The following is a 21,446-nucleotide window of genomic DNA, read 5'->3' as shown; positions in this document are numbered from 1 at the left end:
GAACTTGTGGGGTGAATAGGGCAAAACCAATTTCAAAAAAAAGGAGGTTAGTTATGTGTTTGACTTTAAACACAAGTCAATATCCTCATGACACCTTAGAAGTGGAATGTCCCTAACAATTAAACACAAGTCAGTATAGGCAAATATAGTCATATAAACACATGGTTTAAAAGGTCATACTTGAATGGCCTTAGGAGATCCATAAGTTTATCCACTTTTGTTGGATAAAAAGGTGCGAGAGGATCATAGATTGCTTGTGAAGGTTCATAATTCTTCCTCATGCATGTCGTTCCATTGTCTCCAATGTAAGAAAAAACTCGTGATGGAGAACATATTATGGCCTTACTGCAAACCCATATGGAGATAATTGAACACTTGACTGTCAATAAGCCTTAATTCTTGCAGACCTAATCCTTTCCTCTTCGTCGCTGTCAGAATCCGAAGTTTGTTTTGTTGCGCGATAAAATCGTCAGTGACGTCCTCGAGCTCACTATCATTTGCAACCTGTTTCTTCTTTGCAACATGTATTCTTATTTTAGGGATCATTGTTGTAGCATTCTGAACGTCATCGCCTTTACAATTTTTCATTGTCCTTCTTAAAGCATCGGCTTCCTACTTTTTCAACTGCTTCTGCTTTGTTTTAAATGAGCTGCATCTTTCTTCTTTAAAGCCATATCTTTCTTTTTTGACATAGCTTTCTATTTTTTTTAACTCAGCTTCATGCTTTTACATCAGCCGCTGCTGAGTCCACTTGGTTTAGTTTTTACCTAGCCCTCAAGTCGCGTCTAATTGGGTCCTTGGCAGGATAAATAGTAAAAAAATCAAATGGGTCCTTAGCATCGGCATTACCAAAATTCTTAGCCAAATTCTTATTCAAATCAGTGGTTTTGATTTTTCTGACCTTTGAGTTGCCTCTTCTTTCTTTCGATTACGGTTTACTAACGTGGAACAGTTATTAGTGACGTGGATTAGTTAATCAGTTTTTAATTATAAATAATCTCAATTAGAAAAATTTAATCAATGATGTTTATTGTAATTTTTTAGGGTCTAGGAATTATTTGAGTATTTTCTTTTTAAAATGTATGTTATGAGAGTCATTTAATAACTTTTATGCTATTTAAGTAAATTTCTCTTAAAGTATCTTAGAGTTTGAAAAGGTTTATTAGAAATGCAAAATTTCCTATGGTGTAATTATAAATTTGAAAAGTGTTCTAAAATAAATATTCTGAAATAAAAATTGTGGAGAAAGACTACATCATCGGACAACAGTGCAAGTACAGCACCAACTCTGCCAAAAGCCAAATAAAGACTTAAACATTGTCAATTACAGAAAGATATATTGCTAAATTCACAAAGTACCACTCCGAGAAACAAAAGCATCTCTCAAATATCCACGTGTTCATCATCTATTGCTTGCTTCAATACCACTTTGTTTCATCGCCCCATGATTCGTGGGTTTATATCTGAGCGTCCGAGGATATTTTAAGCTCACGCGCTCCTGTCTACATTTGACTCTACTCGCTCTTCACATGCTTGCCAGAATCTTCGCCTCGCGATCTTAACAAGTTACGAGGTCAAAGATTTATGACCCAATCAGACTTGCCAGTATAAAAGCGAGTACGAAGGGTTTTTATACTCGCGCCATAGAGACTTTACGAAACTGCTGATTGTAATAATACCAGCAGTGGTTTTATCCTCAATCCGCTCTCTTGCCATATACACAGAGAAAACTCAGAAGGCATATTTATTGAAGAAAAAAAAACAAAGAAGCTTCTCGTCTTCCTCTGCCTTCTTTCCTTATATTGGAAAAAACCCTAATCAAGTAAGTCAAATCTTCACGAGTACATATACATATAATTTCAATACAACTAATCAGGAAACCTAGCTATAAAAGAGAACAAATCTAAAGTAAGGTTTGAATCAGGAAGATCATCTAGATTTGATCATTTTTGACATTAACGATGTGCATACTTCTTGAAATTGGTGATGCACATTAGATGGGGAGAGGGAAAATAATAATAAGAAGGATCGATAATTCGACAAGTCGACAAGTGACTTTCTCCAAGAGAAGAAGTGGGTTGCTTAAGAAGGCTAAAGAGTTATCAATTCTTTGTGATGCTGAAGTTGGTGTTATTATTTTCTCTAGCACGGGCAAGCTCTACGACTTCGCAAGCAATTCAAGGTCAGCTTCTTAATAATAAAAACTATCTTGTTGTCTTTATTTCTAATTTTTTGCTTTGAGTTGCATTTACTTGCCTGTTAGATTCCTTACTTCTCTTTATTGCGGTTCATTATGCGAAGACATGTGTATGTAAACAAAATTTTTACTCATGACCATGTCTCATCTCTTCATACTAGTTTGTCAACAGGGTTACAGTATATGTTTTAAGGGATACGAAGAGCTCTTTCGTGGAATATTTTATATTTGTTTCTTCGTTATAAAACATGTTTTTTAAAGTATAGAACATGTTTTCTCATCTTTAGACTCGGTCTACCTTTTTATACTATACTTTGTTCTTATTGATTTGAGTCCAGCCTATCACTGTAATATTCGCTTAGGTAAAATGACTTGGATACTCTTAATTGACTTAAATAATTTTACTTCACTCATATATTCAAACAAGTAATATATTTGAGTCTTAGTATGTAGCAAGGGCATCAAGATCACAGTTGGTTTTTCACGTCGTGCTAAGTCTAAAATTATAGTAAGAACATATACAGATCAAAGTTTTTGACTTTTGCTTCCTCGTTCAGTGGTATAAGAATTTAGATTTGAATTGTTTATATCGTATTATTTTGCAATTTAATTTTTTTTTCTGGTTAATATTTCCATTGTATGTGTGTTAAATTAAAATTTGTGAACTATGAAAGCTTATTTTGTGCCTTTCCATATAACATAGAACGAATATCATTTGATTTTGTGTTTTATTATTAGGTATATAGAATTGCATTATGCAGTTTCATGTTAAGTATGTAGCTAATGTATTGTAAGGACTAAGACCACGTATTTTCTTGAATTTCTCGTTGATTAAAAATGCAAAAATAGGACGGAACTAAACATTTATCAATCATCATTTACATTAAACAAAAAATATATGAGAAAAAACTATTTGTTTATCTTCCATGCATATTGGATTCAGTCCTTAAATATCTAAACCTAAATCGCAATCAAAACCATAGAAATCCCTCAAAAAGGCATCCAGGACATTTATTATTTTGAAATTTGTTCTCTCTTGAAGTTAAGATCTACGTTGCATGGAAGCTCGTTTCCATCGTCTTTTCTTCTCCTTATAACTAAGGCTTATAGAGAACACATCTAACGGGAAACATGATAAAATTTTCCTTTAAAAAAAAGTATATAAAATAAATAATTAAGAAATATGAGATTAGATCAAATTTGATTCGTTAGGATAAATAAAGATCAGTTTGACTCATTAGATGTTATTAACTTTAGGAAGGAATCTAAAAATTAGATTTGAAAACAGTTTTTGATAGAGGTGAAAAAAATGAGAATGATTTTTTAATATATATATATATATATATATATATATATATATATATATATATATATATATATATTGGATTTTAACATGATGATTGTTATCTGTACTTTAACTATTTAAGATTTGTATATTGGATTTATGTTGATGTAAACATTTTGCTTTTTCTTTTAAAATATGTGTTTGATGTTTTATTTATTGTATTTATTAATTACTATTATTTTATATGTAGGTATTTTGATTCTTTTTTTAAATCCATTCTTATATATTTTAAATATTGTTTCTACGTTTCCGCTTCCATAAAGTTCAGGTTAAATTTTCTAACATTTTATGTATAGTAAGTTTAGCATAGCAATATTCATTTGGCATTATTACTATTGTGATTGTTACTATTATTGTTATTATTGGTATGGCAAACCATGTATTTTTAAATCTTGACACCTTAAACTTTGTTTACAACTTTACGTTTTTAGTAGTAGCACATATATTTTATATTTCTATGTATGCAATGTTTCTGTAAGTGTTCAAATTTAAAAAATTCACTAGAATAAAAGTTAATACAGGATTTATAAGGCTTGTATCTATTTTATGTAATATTGAGGTTTTAATTTTACAGTCTGCTTACATAACTTATGACCTTTTTTAGTAATTTTTTAAATGTTAGTATATTATTCATATCATTTTGTTATTTATTTCTTCTGGAATATGTTTAGTATGAAAAGTATCATTGGGCGGTACAACAAGGTAAAAGAGGAGCAGCATCAACTACTGAATCATGCCTCAGAGATAAAGGTATTTCTAAAAGAAACAGAATTTATTATTTTCTTTGTCAATTATAATTTGTCTCACTAGGACTTCCATAAAATAATACCTTTACAGTTTTTCTGAAATGGATGACTTTCAAAATCGTATCCTGGAAATGTTTATAATTCACAGCAAATACAACTATACATTCTTATGTATTATATTCTGAAATAGCATTCTGAATTTGCTCGACTGATCCGGCGTGGCAATATAATTGTGAACTCATCACTGCAGGCATTTCGAAACAAATTCTAATAGTAGAACACCAGTTTGAAAATAGGGTTTTGAAAACTGGAATGTGGATTCCTAAAAAATAAGTTTACATTTTTCACATGTATCAAATTTGTAAATTTACGAAAATCTTACAAATGTACCTCAATTATACATATAAATTTGTATGCTTACCAAAAAGGTGAACCGAAATTAAAATCATTTTATGATAAAAATGTATATTAATTATATCATAAACTTCTCGTGAAAATACTATTACATATCATGATATCAATAGTTTTACATTAAGTTAGTTCAAATATTTTTTAAAAACTTAAGATTTAATAAAATTTAACTGTTGTTAGCTCAATTGCAAACGTACCAAAATAAAGTTCACAAGTCATAGGTGATCGGATAATATATAGAATGAAAATTATTACATATTGTGGTAGTGTGTTGGATTAGGTCTACATTCCAAAACCTCATGAGAATCTTTTTTTTTTGTATAGTAAATGTCATATTAGAACATTTAAAAAAATTACCCCCGTCAAATTTCAACCTTAATTTGTAAACGATTGAATGCAGCTTTGTCTATGTTTTTTTTTCTTTTGATAATATAATTAATGTTTTTTCTGTCAGAAGTAAAATTTAAGTATTACTCAAATTTGAAATGGTATGGGTAACAAGACTGGTATATAATTAAGGTTGTTAATTTTGATCGTTAACTGAAAGAATAAAACATTAATACAATTACATGCTCATGATTCTCAGCATATTGTTTCAACTAAACGCTTTGTTTTACACCCAAAAAAAAAACTAAACGTTTTGTTTGTCTATTGTTCGAGAAAGCAAACTTCTTTTTTTTTTCAAGAAGTATTCGAAATAGTTCGTCTGGTTGTTTTACATGTTTAAAGTTATATTTGTCATTTATTTGAATTGAAAATACACATGATTGGTTGGCTATAAAAATCATAAGCAAATGAAATTTGCAGTTTGAACTATAAAAAATAAATATTGATATGGCCAGCGCGGAGGCAAAAAAATATATTTTTGTCAAAGTAATAATATGATTTATAAAATTATCGTTTCTTATAAAGTAATGTAGTATAGATGAGTTTATATTAATACAAATGTTTTATTTCTGATTTTTAACGTTTTCATATAAAAGGGTAAAACATGAAAATTTCAGTGCATAAAGAACAAAGAGTATGAAAGGATAGAATAACTTGCAAGTAAAATTAATAATAATTAAAATTCTGTCTATAACTAGAAAAGAAACTAAAAATATGTGGTCAAATGGTTAAAAGGTATATTATGTTATTACTTTTATGTGTGTTTTTAATTAAAATTAATTTTATGTGTTAATTAATGGATAAATATACAGCTTCAGATTTTTATGTGGTGTCAAGATAGCTCTTCAAACTCTATATTATAGCCACGACCCCTCTAGTATATTTATTTATATCAACATGTATAGTTTTCTCTTTATGTTACTAGTTTTGGCAAAGAGAGGTTGCGACTTTGCAGCAACAGCTCCATTATCTACAACAATGCCACAGGTAAAAGCTCTTGTCCCATATAAAGTAAATAACATAAACTGAGTGTTATGGTGATTATGAGATTAGTATAAGGGGAAAAGTATTATACACGACAAATTGTGTAAACCAAAAGGAACACAAAAATATATGGGTGATTTAATGCAATTTTGGCTCACCGTCGTCTAATCCGGTACTTTCTTCTTTTATTATTATTATTTTAATTTTTGGCAAGGAAAAGATCTGATTAAACTTTGATAATCACAAATCCCTCATTTCTTTTTCAAAATTCACATTCATATAGAAAACCGTATGGCCTCAACTACTATGATTAACCCGATCTCTTATTTAGGGTTCTTAACTCATGATTTGACACTTTTTTTTCTTACATTTTTCGGATAAGAAACGTCTCTTATATCTCTTGTTTAAGAGACAGTTCTTAGTTTTTCTTAATTAAAAAGCTAAGAACCGTCTCTTGGCCGAAGATAATAACTCCAGTTAAGAGACCGAGGTTAATTATAGTCTAAAAGGCCAATGATACAAGAAACTCACTTTTAAAAATTGTAAACCAAAAAAATTAGAACTCTACAAAAGTAGAACTATTAAAAGAAGCAATATTCCACTACCTAAAGCTAACAATTTTTAATTAACATAACATGCAGGAAACTTATAGGAGAAGAACTTTCTGGAATGAATGCTAATGATCTACAAAACCTTGAAGACCAGCTAGAAAAAAGTCTAAAAGGTGTTCGTCTAAAAAAGGTAATATGCATCAATTTGTCCAAAAGCTATTGGTGATCTCTCTTTTATTTTCACACTAGGTTAAGATCCGCGCTTTGCGCGGAATGAACATTATATATATATATTATTTTATATATTATATGTTTATAACATATTATGAAATAATAAATATATATTGAATAATTAAAAAGTCATTATTTACTATTTATATAATTAAATTGGCGCGAACATATAAATAAATTTTATAAATCAAAAAAATATTTTTTTCTATTTGATATGATATATAATTAAATTTAAATAATAGTAACATATATATGGTATATTTTAATATTAATATTTATTAGATGATGTTTTTTGTTCATATTGTTTTTTATCATTTGTATCTGTTATATCAAAAAGTCTAAATTATTGATAACAAAATTTTCACTATGGGATTAATGGTTTAAGTAATTTATAATATTTTAAAATTTTAAGTTGTCAATATTTTTTCAAATTTTTTTATCAAAAAAATGTTTAAAGTAAATTTCAAAATTAAGATATTTATGTATTTTTATATGGCATATAGTTTAATTTAAAATAATACATATATTTATATATCTTTTATTTTTGATACTTATTAAATGAGACTTTCAACTTATATTATTTTTTAATTATTTGTATCATGTCATAACAAAAGTTTTAAATCATAGATCACAAAATTTGAATGTGAAACTTTTAACAGTTTTAGTAATTTATACTCGTTTTTAAAAATTCAAAATATAATATATAAATAATTTTTAAAATTTTTATTATATGGTTACTATGATTGTTTAATTTATTTTAATAGCTTAAAATTAAACATATATAATTATAAATACACACTTATTTTTATCAAATCTTTATTATTCAAAATCATTAATTGTCATATATACTTTAGCCACATTAGGCAATTCCGTAATTTTATTTAAGGAAATAATAAAGCACATTAATAATGTATTTATTGTGGTTTAATAAAAAGCTTATTATATATTTAGATGGACCAACCTATTTCTCTAAGGATTCTAAGAATCATTCTAGTGATGACATGTGGCTACAAAAAAATGTTGCAATGTTTCTCAAATAATATATAGGGGATTTCTGAGTGCCGAGATCTTTTGTAGTTGTAAAAAGGATTCTTAGAATGATAGTGTCATGCCCATTTTTTACTCAAAATATATGTCATGTATTCACATTGTCTTCATCCACAAAAAAAACTTAAAAATGCCAATTCAATCTTATTTTAAGGATTGAATCCAATTTTTTTTTTACAAAACTGTACTAAAACGAATAGGAAACACTTAAAGCAACGTATGAAGTTTAAAAAAAAAAAAAACTTAAATAGAACTCAACAACCAAAACACGCAGCACCAGACCATGACGACTACTCCTGCACTTCCTTGGACTCACCTAAAAAGAAAGGAGAGGTGAGTATTTCGACAAATACGCAGTGTCATAAGCTCTTGAAATCAATCACCAACAATCATCACACAACATAGCATATATTAACTAGAACATCTAATAAATCAATAGCAAACAACAAGAAACGAGGATAAATCCCGACGGTGCCAACATGAACACCTAAATCGGTACCCACGTTCTTCATGTTGTCGCATGAGAGCTCACAACCTAAATAGGTACTCGTGATTTCAATGCCTTCACGCAATCACTGTACCGACACCGGTTCACGCGTGATCGGCCACCAAATTATCAACTCCACACACAAACACGCTGCATGTCCACTCCGGCGATGTATCATGCCACCTAATTTTGTGTCATAAAGGTCTATATGAAATTCTAACAACATCAAGGCATGCTCAATTATCTCTTAACCTGGCTATGTTAGGCTATTTAACTATTGTTGTAACTCACCATATGTATTCCATGCCCCCCTTATCCATATCTAGCTACCAACTATGCTACACAATTATCATTGTTCACAAATCACAAGAAACGATGCAAAGCAGGAGAAGTACTTATCTACATTATGTTTCACCGGCACCACATAGGCCTTTAGCCTTTCTTTAACTTCTAGACACCACCCACACATGCCATATTCACAAACAACACAATCATCTCACACAATTCCTCAAACATCTTTCAACCATATTCATTTTAACAACCTAGCAATATATATCTATTTCTTTCACACAACAACCATCATATATATTATATGTTTAAGTATATATATATATCCAGACAAATCAACTACATGTATGCTAATAGATACATGTAGGTATGAATGATCCACTTAGAAACTTCTGCCATGATGAGTTAATGATAAAAGGAGATAGAGATGGCAACAAGCTCTCACCTTATCCTAGATCTGCTAGTTGAAATATGAAATGATGTAGACATGTGTTCTACTTCTCCCAACGAACCAGATCTACAAGTAATAGTGTTGGTTTTTACCCAAACCCTAGATTAGAGACCTAGAAGAAGAAAGAGACAAAGAAGAACAAAGAGATAGTGATTAGGGTTTCCTTACCCTCATCAGTAGCTGGATCTAGAAGAAAAGAGCAGAAGACTAAAGAAAACTAAGAGAAGGAATCGATACACGACGAGATCTCCTCACTTCATGGTGGCTGGCTGTTCTCCTCTGTTGTCGGCTAGTGGCTCTTCAATCGGGCAGGGTTTCACTATGTTTTCTCTCTATAAAGAAATACCTAAATAGAAGAAGAAAGGGAAAACCATATGATTTTCTATACATGGACCATAACATCATGGGCCTCTTCATTAATGATTCGGCTTGGGACCGGGATGTCACATATAAACTACAAAGGCAGTGCTTTATATACAAGCTTCTCATACATACAATGGTCGTCATACGTACATCATTGATCGAGTATCGTTTGATGTAAGACGTCATTGACTGGGATCACTCTTTGTTCGCTCTTGACAAAGCCAGAGTTCGTATACATGTCATTGTCTACGTAGACGATCGCATCATAACAAGTAACATCTACTCTGAAATCGATAAGTTCAAAGACTATTTGAGTACATGTTTCAAATATTTGGGCATTTTTTGGTATTTTGTTGGCTTAGAAGTCGCATATAGTCCTACAGAAATGTATCTATGTCAACATAAATATTCACTTGATATCATCTCTAAAACAAAACTGTTGGGCATAAAGCCATCTACATTTTCACTTGAGCAGAACCACAAGTTACTCAACGATGATGGTGGATATTATGGATGAACCACATCGATATCATCATCTAATTTGACGGCTTATTTTTTGAAGTACCACCACACCAAAGATAATCTTTGTCATCCATGTTCTTTCACAATTTATGAACAATCCAAAAGAATTCCATTGGGAGGTAGCTCTCCATGTGGTCATATACGTGAAAAACAGCCCGGGTCAAGGGATTTTACATCAAGCAAACACATAATTGTCACTCTCAGAAAAGTGTGATTCAGATTGGGAAGCATGTCCAAACAAGTATGTATGACGACCATTTACAACCAAGAGTTTTCTTCCCTAAGTTTATTTGGATTGTCGAGAGAAATATTTGAGTTAAATTTCAAACAAAAAAAACCATTTACAACCAAGAGTTTTTTCCCTGGTGGTAAGGTTTCAACCGTCCACATAGCTCTCTATCCTCAAGACCTACGATTTCATCTTCTACATCGAACCTCCAACTCTCATCTTCCACTTCATTTTTGTAGTTAAGCATTTCAATGGCAGAGGCAATAGCGAAGTGATAAGCTTGATAATGATCCAAAAAATTGGAGCTTAAGAGATAATTGATAATGGGATACAATGTTTTTTGTCGGATATGGCTGATGAAGTAAAGTAGTGAAATTATCGGCCAGATTTGTTGGTGAATTTCCTTGTCTGTGACATCGTCCAAGAGAAGTAGGATCAGCTGGTGTCGTTGGAGCAATGAGATCCACTTAGAGTTTGCAGATCAAGCGAAGCGATAGGGAATCTTGTCTTATTATCAATTTCATTTTCATAGTTTTCCAAGGTCGGAACGGAAGATGGGTCGGTAGAGTCATCTTGAGAATCAACGAATGAAGGAGAGTGTTTTACATATTCCTCATGTGTTGTGAACTCAAGACGAGTTTCAATGTTGTTTGAGATAGGTGCTGCTCTGTTCATGTACAGAGATATTCTCAACTGCATGAACACGTGTTTGTGGCAAAATCAAAGTAGTCATCTTCCACAAATGCAGAAGTTCCACTCTGCAGGGAAGGCTGAGTTTGATATGCTGCTATAGAAACCGCAAAAGAGAACTATGTTTCACAGAAAATGATGTCCCATTACTGAGATAAAACAGGTCTAGAGGTTTTACACATTCCATACCTTCTTTCCGAAAGGTTAGTCGAGCTTCGAACTTGTCCTCTCCATGTTTCTGATTGTAGATATATCAGGGACAGCCCATGGCTCTAAGATGATTCAATGTTTTTTATTTTTTCGTATGAAATTTTCCTTTTGAGGATTGTAGTGGGAGGGTTAATAAGATAACATGCTGCCAAGACCAAGTAACTCCAGAATTAAATAATTTGTGAGGCTTCGAAATGAAGACAACGCACCACGGTTATAAGATGCAATGCTTTGTTCCACACGACCATATTGTTGTGGAGTTCCTATGCATGTGGTTTCATGGATGATCTCTTTTTTTCCAAAACACACGGTCAAATTGAGAAATTCTGAGCCGTTCTTAGGATTTCAACTTAAAACTAATTGGTGATAAGCGGATTGACCCAAGTCTCTTATATGTTACTTAATCCTATCTTAATTAACTGATGTGTGATCTTTTCTCCAAACCCTCCCTCAAGATAATGACTCATTTAGCTATTTACGTCGACAAAATCTATCATACTCCTTCCAGAATAATGCTTTATTCTAGGTATCTCGATGGATTTGAGTCTTTTTGGATCATAAATTAGTGAGATGATTGAAACACGTTTCGGGCTGGAGTAATGGGACATGGTGTGGACTGATTCTGATACCATAACATCCTTTTGTAGTTGTAATGAAGATCCTTAGTTGATAAATTATAAAGACGATGCCTTATATATATACAAGTCTGTCATACATACAACAATGTAACCTAATAACAATAAAAAGGACAATGCCTAGGTCCAATACTGAGAATGTTTATTGTGATAGTTATCACTAACCCAAAATTTGTGATATCTATAGAAGTCAAAGAAGCTAAAATATTTTATACTCTAAATATAAAGGAATTTTTTCGAAGAACACTTGAAATACTTATGAATATAGAAAGGTTTTCTTCATTACTTTTTTTCTTAATATTTTCTTCTCGCTTTACAAATTAATTATAGTGTGTGTGGAGTTATATACAAATCTGTATCCCAATCTTTAGAACTATCAACATATCTAGATAGTTATTTATAAGTTGTCTATATTGTGTCCCTTGGTTTCTGGAGTATTTGGGATTTTGCCCAGTTTTGATTAATTGGATCATTGATCATAACTAAAGGTAGTCAAAAATCAAATTAAATTCAAGTCAATACCTTTTTCCTTTCTACAGGACCAACTTTTGACGGATCAAATCAGAGAACTCAACCTTAAGGTTTGTTAGTTAAATAACTAATAAAAATTTGCTATTGTGTGATGATAAATAAACTGATACATTTCTTATATTTTTTACCATAACTCTAAACTAGCCATGTTTCTTACAGGGACAAATTATCCAAAAGGAGAACCAAGAGCTACATAGTATGGTAGATATCATGCGTAACGAAAATATTAAACTGCAAAAGAAGGTGAAAGAAATAATTTTATAAAATAGAAAAGCCAGTCACATAAAATAAATATATTATGTTAACACATATAAACACTTGCAGTGTCAGGTTCATGGAAATCCAAATGCTACTGAAGGCAATTCAAGCGTAGATCGAGCAACCAATCTAAAGGAAACATATGCACCACCGCAACTTCAACTCATACAACTACAACCTCCTAGAGAAAAATCAATTAAACTGGGGTAAGATTCTTCACTTACAGTAAATCTAAACATATCCAAGATTATATTTACTAATATTAATGAAAATGTGGGAATATTTGAACCAGGCTACAACTTCTTTAGCAAAAAGTGTTGGACAACTATCGATCTACAAATGAGGTCGTCTCTCCGGCGACTACTTCATGAAGTTTGTATATGATATGCATTGTTTTTCAAATTACGTTTTAACCGAAAATATTTGATGTACAACATAAAAGAATGATGTGATGTGAGTCCAAACACAACATACATTATAATTTCATCTTTTTTATTTTGTTATAAATGAAATTAACAAATTTTGTGAAAATGACATTTTTCACAAAGTTATATCAAATTAACCTAACTTGCAAGAATTAAAAAGTTTCTTACTTTTATACTCAAAAACATACCAAATATATTTGGACAATGGCTTGGAGTTCAAGTTTTACAAATATGGGCAACTACTTTATTCAAATATTATAGAAATTATGCGTGTGCATTAGCATACCTTGTGCGTAGTTATCAAAATTGAAGTTTATTTGGATTAATATGTTTATCAAATTTTGATTTTATGAAGTGCACAATATAGACAGTATGTATTTTCTACTACATTTTAAGTTGAATAGAAAGATCCCCAATATATAAGGTGAAGAAACCAAGTCAAGTTTTGAAAACTTTGGTGTAATTATGGTGTATAACAAAATTAGGAAGCAGTTGCTTGTGCCCCTAAGGATAATGGTGGGCTAGGTTTTAAGGACTTAACTGATTTTAACACGACAATGCTTGGGAAGCAGTTGTGGCGACTGATCGAGAAGCCAAATTCTTTTTTTTCTCAAGTTTTCAAAGGACGGTATTACAGGAATGCTTCATCCCTGAACCGATTTGCTCATATTCCCCGTCATATGGCTGGAGGAGTATTATCTCTGCTAGATCTCTGGTTTGTAAAGGACTAATTAAAATGATTGGAACAGGATCGTCTATTTCAGTATGGAATGATCCCTGGCTCCCATCCACCCGCCCGAGACCAGCTAACAAAAACCTTCATAATAGTTACCCGGATCTCACAGTGGATTCTCTCATTAATTCGGAATCCCACACTTGGAATTTACAGGCAATTAGGAACTTGGTAGATCCACACGATGCAAAAATAATATAGAGTATACCATTCAGTAGAAATCAGTTGGAAGATAAGAATGGATGGCACTTTAGCAAGAACGGGAAATACACAGTACAATTAGGGTATCAGATAGAAAGGATTTATCCTGATAAGGAGAAACCACCTGAACTTTATGGTCCTAATGTTGATATCCTCAAAGCTTTTTTCTGGAAAGTGAGGTGTCCCCCGAAGCTAAAGCATTTTCTATGGTAATTGGTGTATGGTTGTATCGCGGTAACGAAAAATCTGAGAGCGAGAGGGGTACAAGGAGATGCTTGCTGTGCCAGGTGTGGAGATTCGGAGGAATCAATCAATCATGTGTTCTTTGAATATCCCCCGACACGTCAAGTATAGGCACTATCTAAGATCCTATCAAATCCAAACATTTTCCCAATTGGCTCACTTTTTGCTAATATGACCACCTATTTTGGAGAGTTAACCCAAAAATGGAGGATCATCAGTTTGCATGGATATTCTAGTATATCTGGAAGGGTCGAAACAACAAGTGTGAGTAATATTGACATTAATCCAAGGGAAACGCTTCGACTGGCAGAAGTTGAATCAACACTGTGGGCTGAGGCACATGTCACTAATAATCATAGGGTGGCACAGGAAGGACATGTAAGGACTGATCTAGGGACCACATGTAGATAGTGTTTCACGGACGGCTCTTGGAAAGGTAAGGATCCATTTTCAGGACAAGGATGGCTTAGTACGTTACCAGGCTTTGATGGCTTACTGGGGGCAAGGAATGAAAGGGAATGCCTCTCGCCTCTTCATTCGGAGATGGATGCAGTAATTTGGGCAATGGAATGTATGAGAAATTTAAAGCAGTTTCAGGTTACGTTTGCAACGGATTGTTCTCAATTGGTGAAGATGGTTTCGGAACCAGAGGAATGGCCAGCATTTGAAAGCTACTTGGAAGATATTAAGCTTTTGCGACAAAGTTTTGTCAACGCAGATATCGTTCATGTACCTAGGACGGAGAACACAAGGGCAGATAGCTTGGCACGTAGTGCTAGGTAACAACCATCTTTCGTCGTGCACATGGATGTAGAGTTTCCTTCTTGGTTTACATAGTCTATATGAGTCTATGAATGTTTGTTGTCAAAAAAAAACAAAAAAGCAAAATTAGGCATATGGTTGATCTAAACCTTTCTACCGCTTGTTTCAAGACTGTAAATAGAATCGGTGGATATGGTTGGGTTAGTGGATTTAAACAAAAGAAAACGCATCTAGGATCCTCGAGACCATTGGTTGGACACGATACTTTGTCTTGTGGTGTAGACATGTATGCCTAACTCACGCTTCAGACTTGTTAGCGGAGGAGGATGTTACAAAATACTTCTAGATCCAAAGATAACACTAAAGGATAAGATATATATATGCTTCTTTTGTAATCAAACTAGATTCTAATCCGCATTTTAAAAACGTAGAAATATTTTAACTAAATTTTATTTTTGATGTTTAATCATCTCAGATAATATATAGTTGAAAATGTAATTAAACCTCTCAGAAATATTATCATTTTTACTTTTTTATTTTTATAAATGTTCTATATTTTTTTTCATTTTAACGTTTATTAATAAATTTTCTTTTATATAATATTAATTATAATTAGTAACAACGATGTAAATAGTTAATTATTTATATATATATATAGATTTAAAATAAACAGTATTTAAGGATTACATGAAAATACAATTTTATAGATAATTTTTTAAATTATTTTTAAAGCAACTTAGATAGACTCGATTAGGACTCTTCTAACCAAATTGGGACTTCGTGTCCATATGGAAAAAAAAAAGATTTTCTTCGTGCACCACGAGCAGAGAATCTACCATTATGTTTGAGTCCTGGGTACATACTTCAGCTGAAAGGTAACAAAGCTAGCTTGCTACCTTTGGAAATTTTCTATGAATATTGCAAAAGCATGTCATTCTTCTTGGTCTGAAACCATCTTCACCGACTGTGAACAGTCTATCGCAAACATAACATTGAGTTGTCGTTAATTTTTCATACTTTTCATTGCACAAATTAATGTTTCCAATTGACCAGGTAGAGGACAAAAAGAGGTTCTAGAATTCCTTATCCCTATCAAACCATCAAAACTCTCCAAAGTAATGTACCAACCTTGTCTTGAGTATAATTCATTATCTTTCCAAGATACATCTGAAAAACACCATCTTCCAATCCTAGGCAGTAGACTCTAAAATTCTTCATCCCTTGGGGGTAAAACTTGGTTCCCTAAGATATTTGTATCCACTTGTGTTTCCTACTAGAATAACGCCCATGTCTCCGCTAGCTGAAGGGTATCTGTAGGATCCTTTTCAAAACCGTTAAAAACTTTTTCATTATGTCCCTTCCAAATATACCAGAACATCCATGCAAACTAATGATCTGTTATAAACAGTTCAATCATCCAAAACAAATAGTCCATATTTGCAAAAACTAACTGCATGTGGAATTCTGGATTAGTAGGAATCGTATATAGAGGCCAAACCTGAGTAACTGGTGGACATTCAAATATTACACTTTATACATTGGCTTCTTAGGTTTGGCCTTACCGGTGTACATCCATAGATGATTTGCAACATAAAATGTTTTAACTTTGGGGGCATTTAAGTTTCCAACAATGCGCCTTTAGAATTTTCGTATCCATACCTAGCACAAGTGCCTGTCATCCAGAATCTGGGTAATGTGATTCGATATCATAACCCAATTTAACTGTAAATTTCCCGGATTGTTGTCAAAACTATCCATCTTTATCCGCATATTGAATCCGAATCAAAGGTATACTCTCAATAAGATTTGCATCTTCCGGTTTAACATGTAAGCTAATAAGCAGAGAGTTCCATGTACATGAGGTAGTGTTAATGAGCTGATCCACCGTCAGTGTATAATCCGTGATAGGTAAATTGCTCTTTGCTCGTCTCGGGCGGTTGAATAGTATCCATGGATCGTTCCATACTCATTTGGATGATCCATTATCCACCCTTTTGATTAGTCCTTTGTGAACCTGAGATTTAGCTGAGATAACACTATGCCATCTATATGATGACAAGTATGATCTAATGGGTTCCAGTGGGGGTTGTGTTCCGGAAATATCTCCCTTTGAATACTCGTGCAAATAATGAATTCAGTTTATCCATAAGCTGCCAAAATTGTTTTCCGAACATAGCTGTGCTAAAATCCGTCAAGGATCTAAAACATAGACGTCCATTAATCTTTTTAGCTTAGCATAATTTATCCAACGAAAGCCAATGCATACCTCTCCCATTTCCTCCTGAATTTTACCAAACATGAGATAAAATACTGGTAAGCTTGGATGTGACAGTCTTTGGTAAACCATAAAAAGACATGATATGATTAAGCATCACCATTGCCACTAATTTTATAACTGCTTCTTTACCACCTTTGGAAAAAGACCTAAATGTCCAACCATTCACTCGATTATGAAGGTTTTCCTGCATAAATACAAACACTTCTGTTTTTGACCCTCCCAGACATTATGGGATCCTTAAATATGACCTCATGCCTCCTAGATTGTGAATCCTTAAAATGCCATGCATCTGCTTACGTGTCGAGTTTTCCACTTTATGACCAAATTGAATGGATGATTTCGCAAAATTAATTTGTTGTCTTGACTTTGTTCCATAGTCCGAAAGAAATTGCTAAATCGTATGACATTATCCTTTTTTTTTTACAAAAGAAAAGGTTGTCATCTACAAAAAATAGGTGAGATATCACCTGGTATGCTCTGGCTACCTTGAAGATTGTCAACTATTTTGTCTCCTATGCTTTCTGAATATTAGAAATCAGTACCTTCATACGTAAAATAAAGAGATATGGAGAGAGAGGATCGCCCTGGCGCAACACTCTTTGAGAGACAATATGACCATTTGGTTGTCCACTAATGCCATTTGGTTGTCCACAAAATTCGGACACCAATTTTGGAAGACAAACCTTCAATCTCTGAAATAAAACTTTTGAGATGAACTTATACCCTACGTTACGCAAACTAATTGGTCGTAAGTTTGTCATCCTGGTGGGCCTCTCTGTTTTAGAGATCATACATGTATTAGTCATATTCAGTTGTTTATCCAACTTTCCAGTTCTCATAAAACTATTCAGAAACTTGTTGGGGTCAAAATCGGTCACGACGAAATCAATGTCTGAAAGTCCGTAAAAATCAGCATGAACATTTTTACGAAAAGTAATCCTCGTAAATATATCTTTAGGAAGAGCCTTGCGATAAAATCTAGTTCAAATCTCAATCGAACCACTAAATACGATTATCCGAAGGAAACAGACATGTATCCAAATCGGCCGCGGACAAGCTCGAGTATGGCAATCGGACCGCAGACAAGCCAAGCTCGATCGATACGCGGCGACCAAACATGCACATAGCTGGGTCGCTACGTAACGACCGAGCCTGAGTCTAGCTCGGTCGCTACGTAGCGACCGAGGGTCTTTCCGCTCGGTCGCTACGTAGCAACCAGCTCGAGCCAAGCTCGATCGCTACGTAGCAACCGAGTGTCCGTCCCGCTCTGTCGCAACATAGCGACCGAGCTCGAGCCAAGTTTGGTCGCTACGTAGCGACCGAGCGTCCGTCCCGCTCGGTCGCTACGTAGCGACTGAGCTCAAGCCAAGCTCGGTCGCTACGTAGCGACCGAGCATCCGTCCCGCTTGGTCGCTACGTAGCAACCAAGCTCTTCTGAAACGTAGATACGACACCAGTCCATGCATTCTCGTCTATCCTTCGATGCTATCTCCCGAAGACCGTAGCGAACTCAGTTCATGTTTTCCGCCATTCTGAATCATCGATCAAACTTTGCGGTAAAAACCACGAAAAGTCTGTTCTTTATCGAAAGAAGTCGCAATAAACGTTTCGTGTTGGAATACGGCCCAAAGGGACCTAAGACACGACTCGAGGCCCATCTTACGATTTCTTAACCAAAAGCCCGTAAACCGTAGGACGGTTTACGCTTGGTTCGCAAGGGAAGATAAATGTCAAGTTTTCGCGGATAAATACAGAATTTTGAAGATAATTACGAAGATCAGAAAAAAATAGAATATCTCCATTTTATGCTATGACGGCTTAAGGGCAGAAGAGTAAAAGCGTTAACGACCTTGGAGCGAGTATATAAGGAGTCCTAGGCGAGAGGCATGGAAAGGGAGGACTTTTTAGAGTTAGAATTTTCTGCACTTAGAAACTTGAGGCTTTATTCTCGACAAGTTCGGTTTCTATTTCTTGCACTCAAATTACTAGACGAACTCGCCCAGGCAGTTCGATCTCTTGTCCAGCTTTATCAATTGAACTAAGTTCGGCTTGATCCTCGAAAGGGGTACGTAGGCAGCCTTTAACAAGGTTCAGTCCGAAATCAATCAAAAACCTTTTATGTATCTATTTCGTCTTTTGTTATCGAGCTGCAACTCAACTAGGTTTGAGCTATTAGGCCGCTAGAACTAAGTAACTCACTGACAGCCTTTGCGGCCAAAGCTTTCATGATCTCTTGTAATGATCGCAACGCTCTTACGCGGACTCGAAATAAGATCTACTGTTTTCTCTAAACTCGTTTGTTATCTTTTCATGATTTTCGCATATATTTGGTCACTTGTCGTTGGCTCTCGCAGAGATCCGGGACCTCTGGGAAATTAGGGTTTTCCTAGTTTCCCAATTTAAACGGAAATCGACAGTGCGAATTTCGGTTCCCACATTTTGGCGCTAGAAGGAGGGGGGTTACGGATTACTCTTACTCATGGCCACAAAACGCTTGATCGAAACGATGTCTGGATATATGAAAGACAACCTTGCAGCACTTACTGCTCAAACGATTAACGACTCCGCAAACACCACAGTTCTTGAGAAAATCGAAAACCTTGCTGCGACTTTTCGCCGCAGGAAGTGCAATGAAACGAGCTCGTGATTTCTCTTTCTAAAACATAAACGGAAACGATAAATCTTATCAAACCTCGTAAGTTTGACTCATTACCGAACAAAAGAAATCTCAATACGTAAGCGTTTTACCAAAACACGTTTTCCGAAAACATTCCGGAACGGTAAAACTTTTTCTCCCAAAAACCCCAGAAAAACCCCTTGGTTAATCGTGGAAAAAGGAAACACAACAAAACAATTACACAGCTCGGTCGCTACGTAGCGACTGAGCACGCACACTGCTCGGTCGCTACGTAGCAACCGAGCACGCACACTGCTCGATCGCCACGTAGCGACCGAGCATGCACACGGCTCGGTCGCTACGTAGCGACCGAGCACGCACACTGATCGGTCACTACGTAGCGACCGAGCACGCACACTGCTCGGTCGCTACGTAGCGACCGAGCACGCACACTGATCGGTCACTATGTAGCGACCGAGCACGCACACTGTTCGGTCGCTACGTAGCGACCGAACACGCACACTGCTCGGTCGCTACGTAGCGACCAAGCACGTACACGCTGCTGGTCGCTACGTAGCGACCGAGTTCAAGCCAACTCTCCACTACTACGTAGCGACCGGTAAGGCCTCAGAAAGATCCTCCTTTGTGTTCTCTTTTGAATCCTCATCGCCACACTTTTCGTTTCGTCCCAATCGGAGTTTCCGTTGAGATTTTACGACGAAAACAAGTAGGACTCTTCTTGGCTTGCTTCCACTCGCTACGTAGCGACCTGTCAGACCTTCACTCGCTATGTAGGGACCGGTAAGGCCTCAGAAAGGTCCTCCTTTGGGTTCTCTTTAGAATCCTCATCGAAACTCTTTTCGTTTCGTCTCAATCGGAGTTTCCGTTGAGATTTTACGACGAAAACAAGTAGGACTCTTCTTGGCTTGCTTCCACTCGCTACGTACCGACCTGTCAGACCTTCACTCGCTACGTAGCGACCAGTAAGGCCTCAGAAAGGTCCTCCTTTGGGTTCTCTTTTGAATCCTCATCGAAACGCTTTTCGTTTCGTCTCAATCGGAGTATGCATTGAGATTTTACGACGAAAACAAGTGGGACTCGTCTTGGCTCCCTTTCATTCGCTATAGCGACCGAGATGACATCCTCACTCGCTATAGCAACCTCTCAGGCCTCAGAGGAGTCTTCCTTTGCGTTTTCCTTTGAAACCTCATCGAAACGCTTTTCGTTTTGTCTCAATTGGAGTTTCCGTTGAGATTTTACGACGAAAACAAGTGGGACTCGTCTTGGATCCCTTTCACTCGCTATAGCGACCGAGATGACATCCTCACTCACTATAGCGACCGTCAGGCCTCAAAGGGGCCTCCTTTGCGTTCTCCTTTGAATCCTCATCGAAACGCTTTTCGTTTCGTCTCAATCGGAGTTTCCGTTGAGATCTTAAGACGAAAACAAGTTTGACTCGTCTTGGCTCCCTTCCACTCGCTATAGCGACCGAGATGACATCCTCACTCGCTATAGCGACCTGTCAGGTCTCAAAGGGCTCCTCCTTTGCATTCTCCTTTGAATCCTCATCGAAACGCTTTTCGTTTCATCTCAATCGGAGTTTCCGTTGAGATTTTACGACGAA

At 34.9% G+C, this 21,446-nt stretch overlaps 1 protein-coding gene across 2 annotated transcripts; it reads left to right on the top strand.

The window, feature by feature from the left end:
- The first annotated feature begins 616 nt into the window (after positions 1-616).
- LOC125576686 (MADS-box transcription factor ANR1) lies at positions 617-13,061 on the top strand. Of its 2 annotated transcripts, none has more exons than XM_048737252.1 (9): positions 617-1,822; positions 1,998-2,182; positions 4,214-4,292; positions 6,012-6,073; positions 6,712-6,811; positions 12,314-12,355; positions 12,465-12,548; positions 12,636-12,769; positions 12,856-13,061. In XM_048737252.1, exons 2-9 carry the CDS (start codon positions 1,998-2,000, stop codon positions 12,869-12,871), a joined length of 702 nt encoding a protein of 233 aa, XP_048593209.1. In that variant the 5' UTR covers positions 617-1,822; the 3' UTR covers positions 12,872-13,061. The 2 variants fall into 2 exon arrangements, with proteins under 2 accessions (XP_048593209.1, XP_048593208.1); XM_048737251.1 differs by having other exon boundaries at positions 1,664-1,822; positions 12,630-12,769.
- Positions 13,062-21,446: the final 8,385 nt, after the last annotated feature.

This window comes from Brassica napus, chromosome A7 (assembly GCF_020379485.1).
Source record: "Brassica napus cultivar Da-Ae chromosome A7, Da-Ae, whole genome shotgun sequence".
Classification (NCBI taxonomy): domain Eukaryota; kingdom Viridiplantae; phylum Streptophyta; class Magnoliopsida; order Brassicales; family Brassicaceae; genus Brassica; species Brassica napus.
This window is presented reverse-complemented; position numbering and strand designations above follow the sequence as displayed.

Bases quoted from the DNA above. Each gene is read 5' to 3' on its own strand.
- LOC125576686 (XM_048737251.1), top strand. From the start codon at position 1,998: ATGGGGAGAGGGAAAATAATAATAAGAAGGATCGATAATTCGACAAGT. The intron at 2,183-4,213 runs GTCAGCTTCTTA...GAATATGTTTAG, and splicing joins GACTTCGCAAGCAATTCAAG to TATGAAAAGTATCATTGGGC. The intron at 6,074-6,711 runs GTAAAAGCTCTT...CATAACATGCAG, and splicing joins TATCTACAACAATGCCACAG to GAAACTTATAGGAGAAGAAC.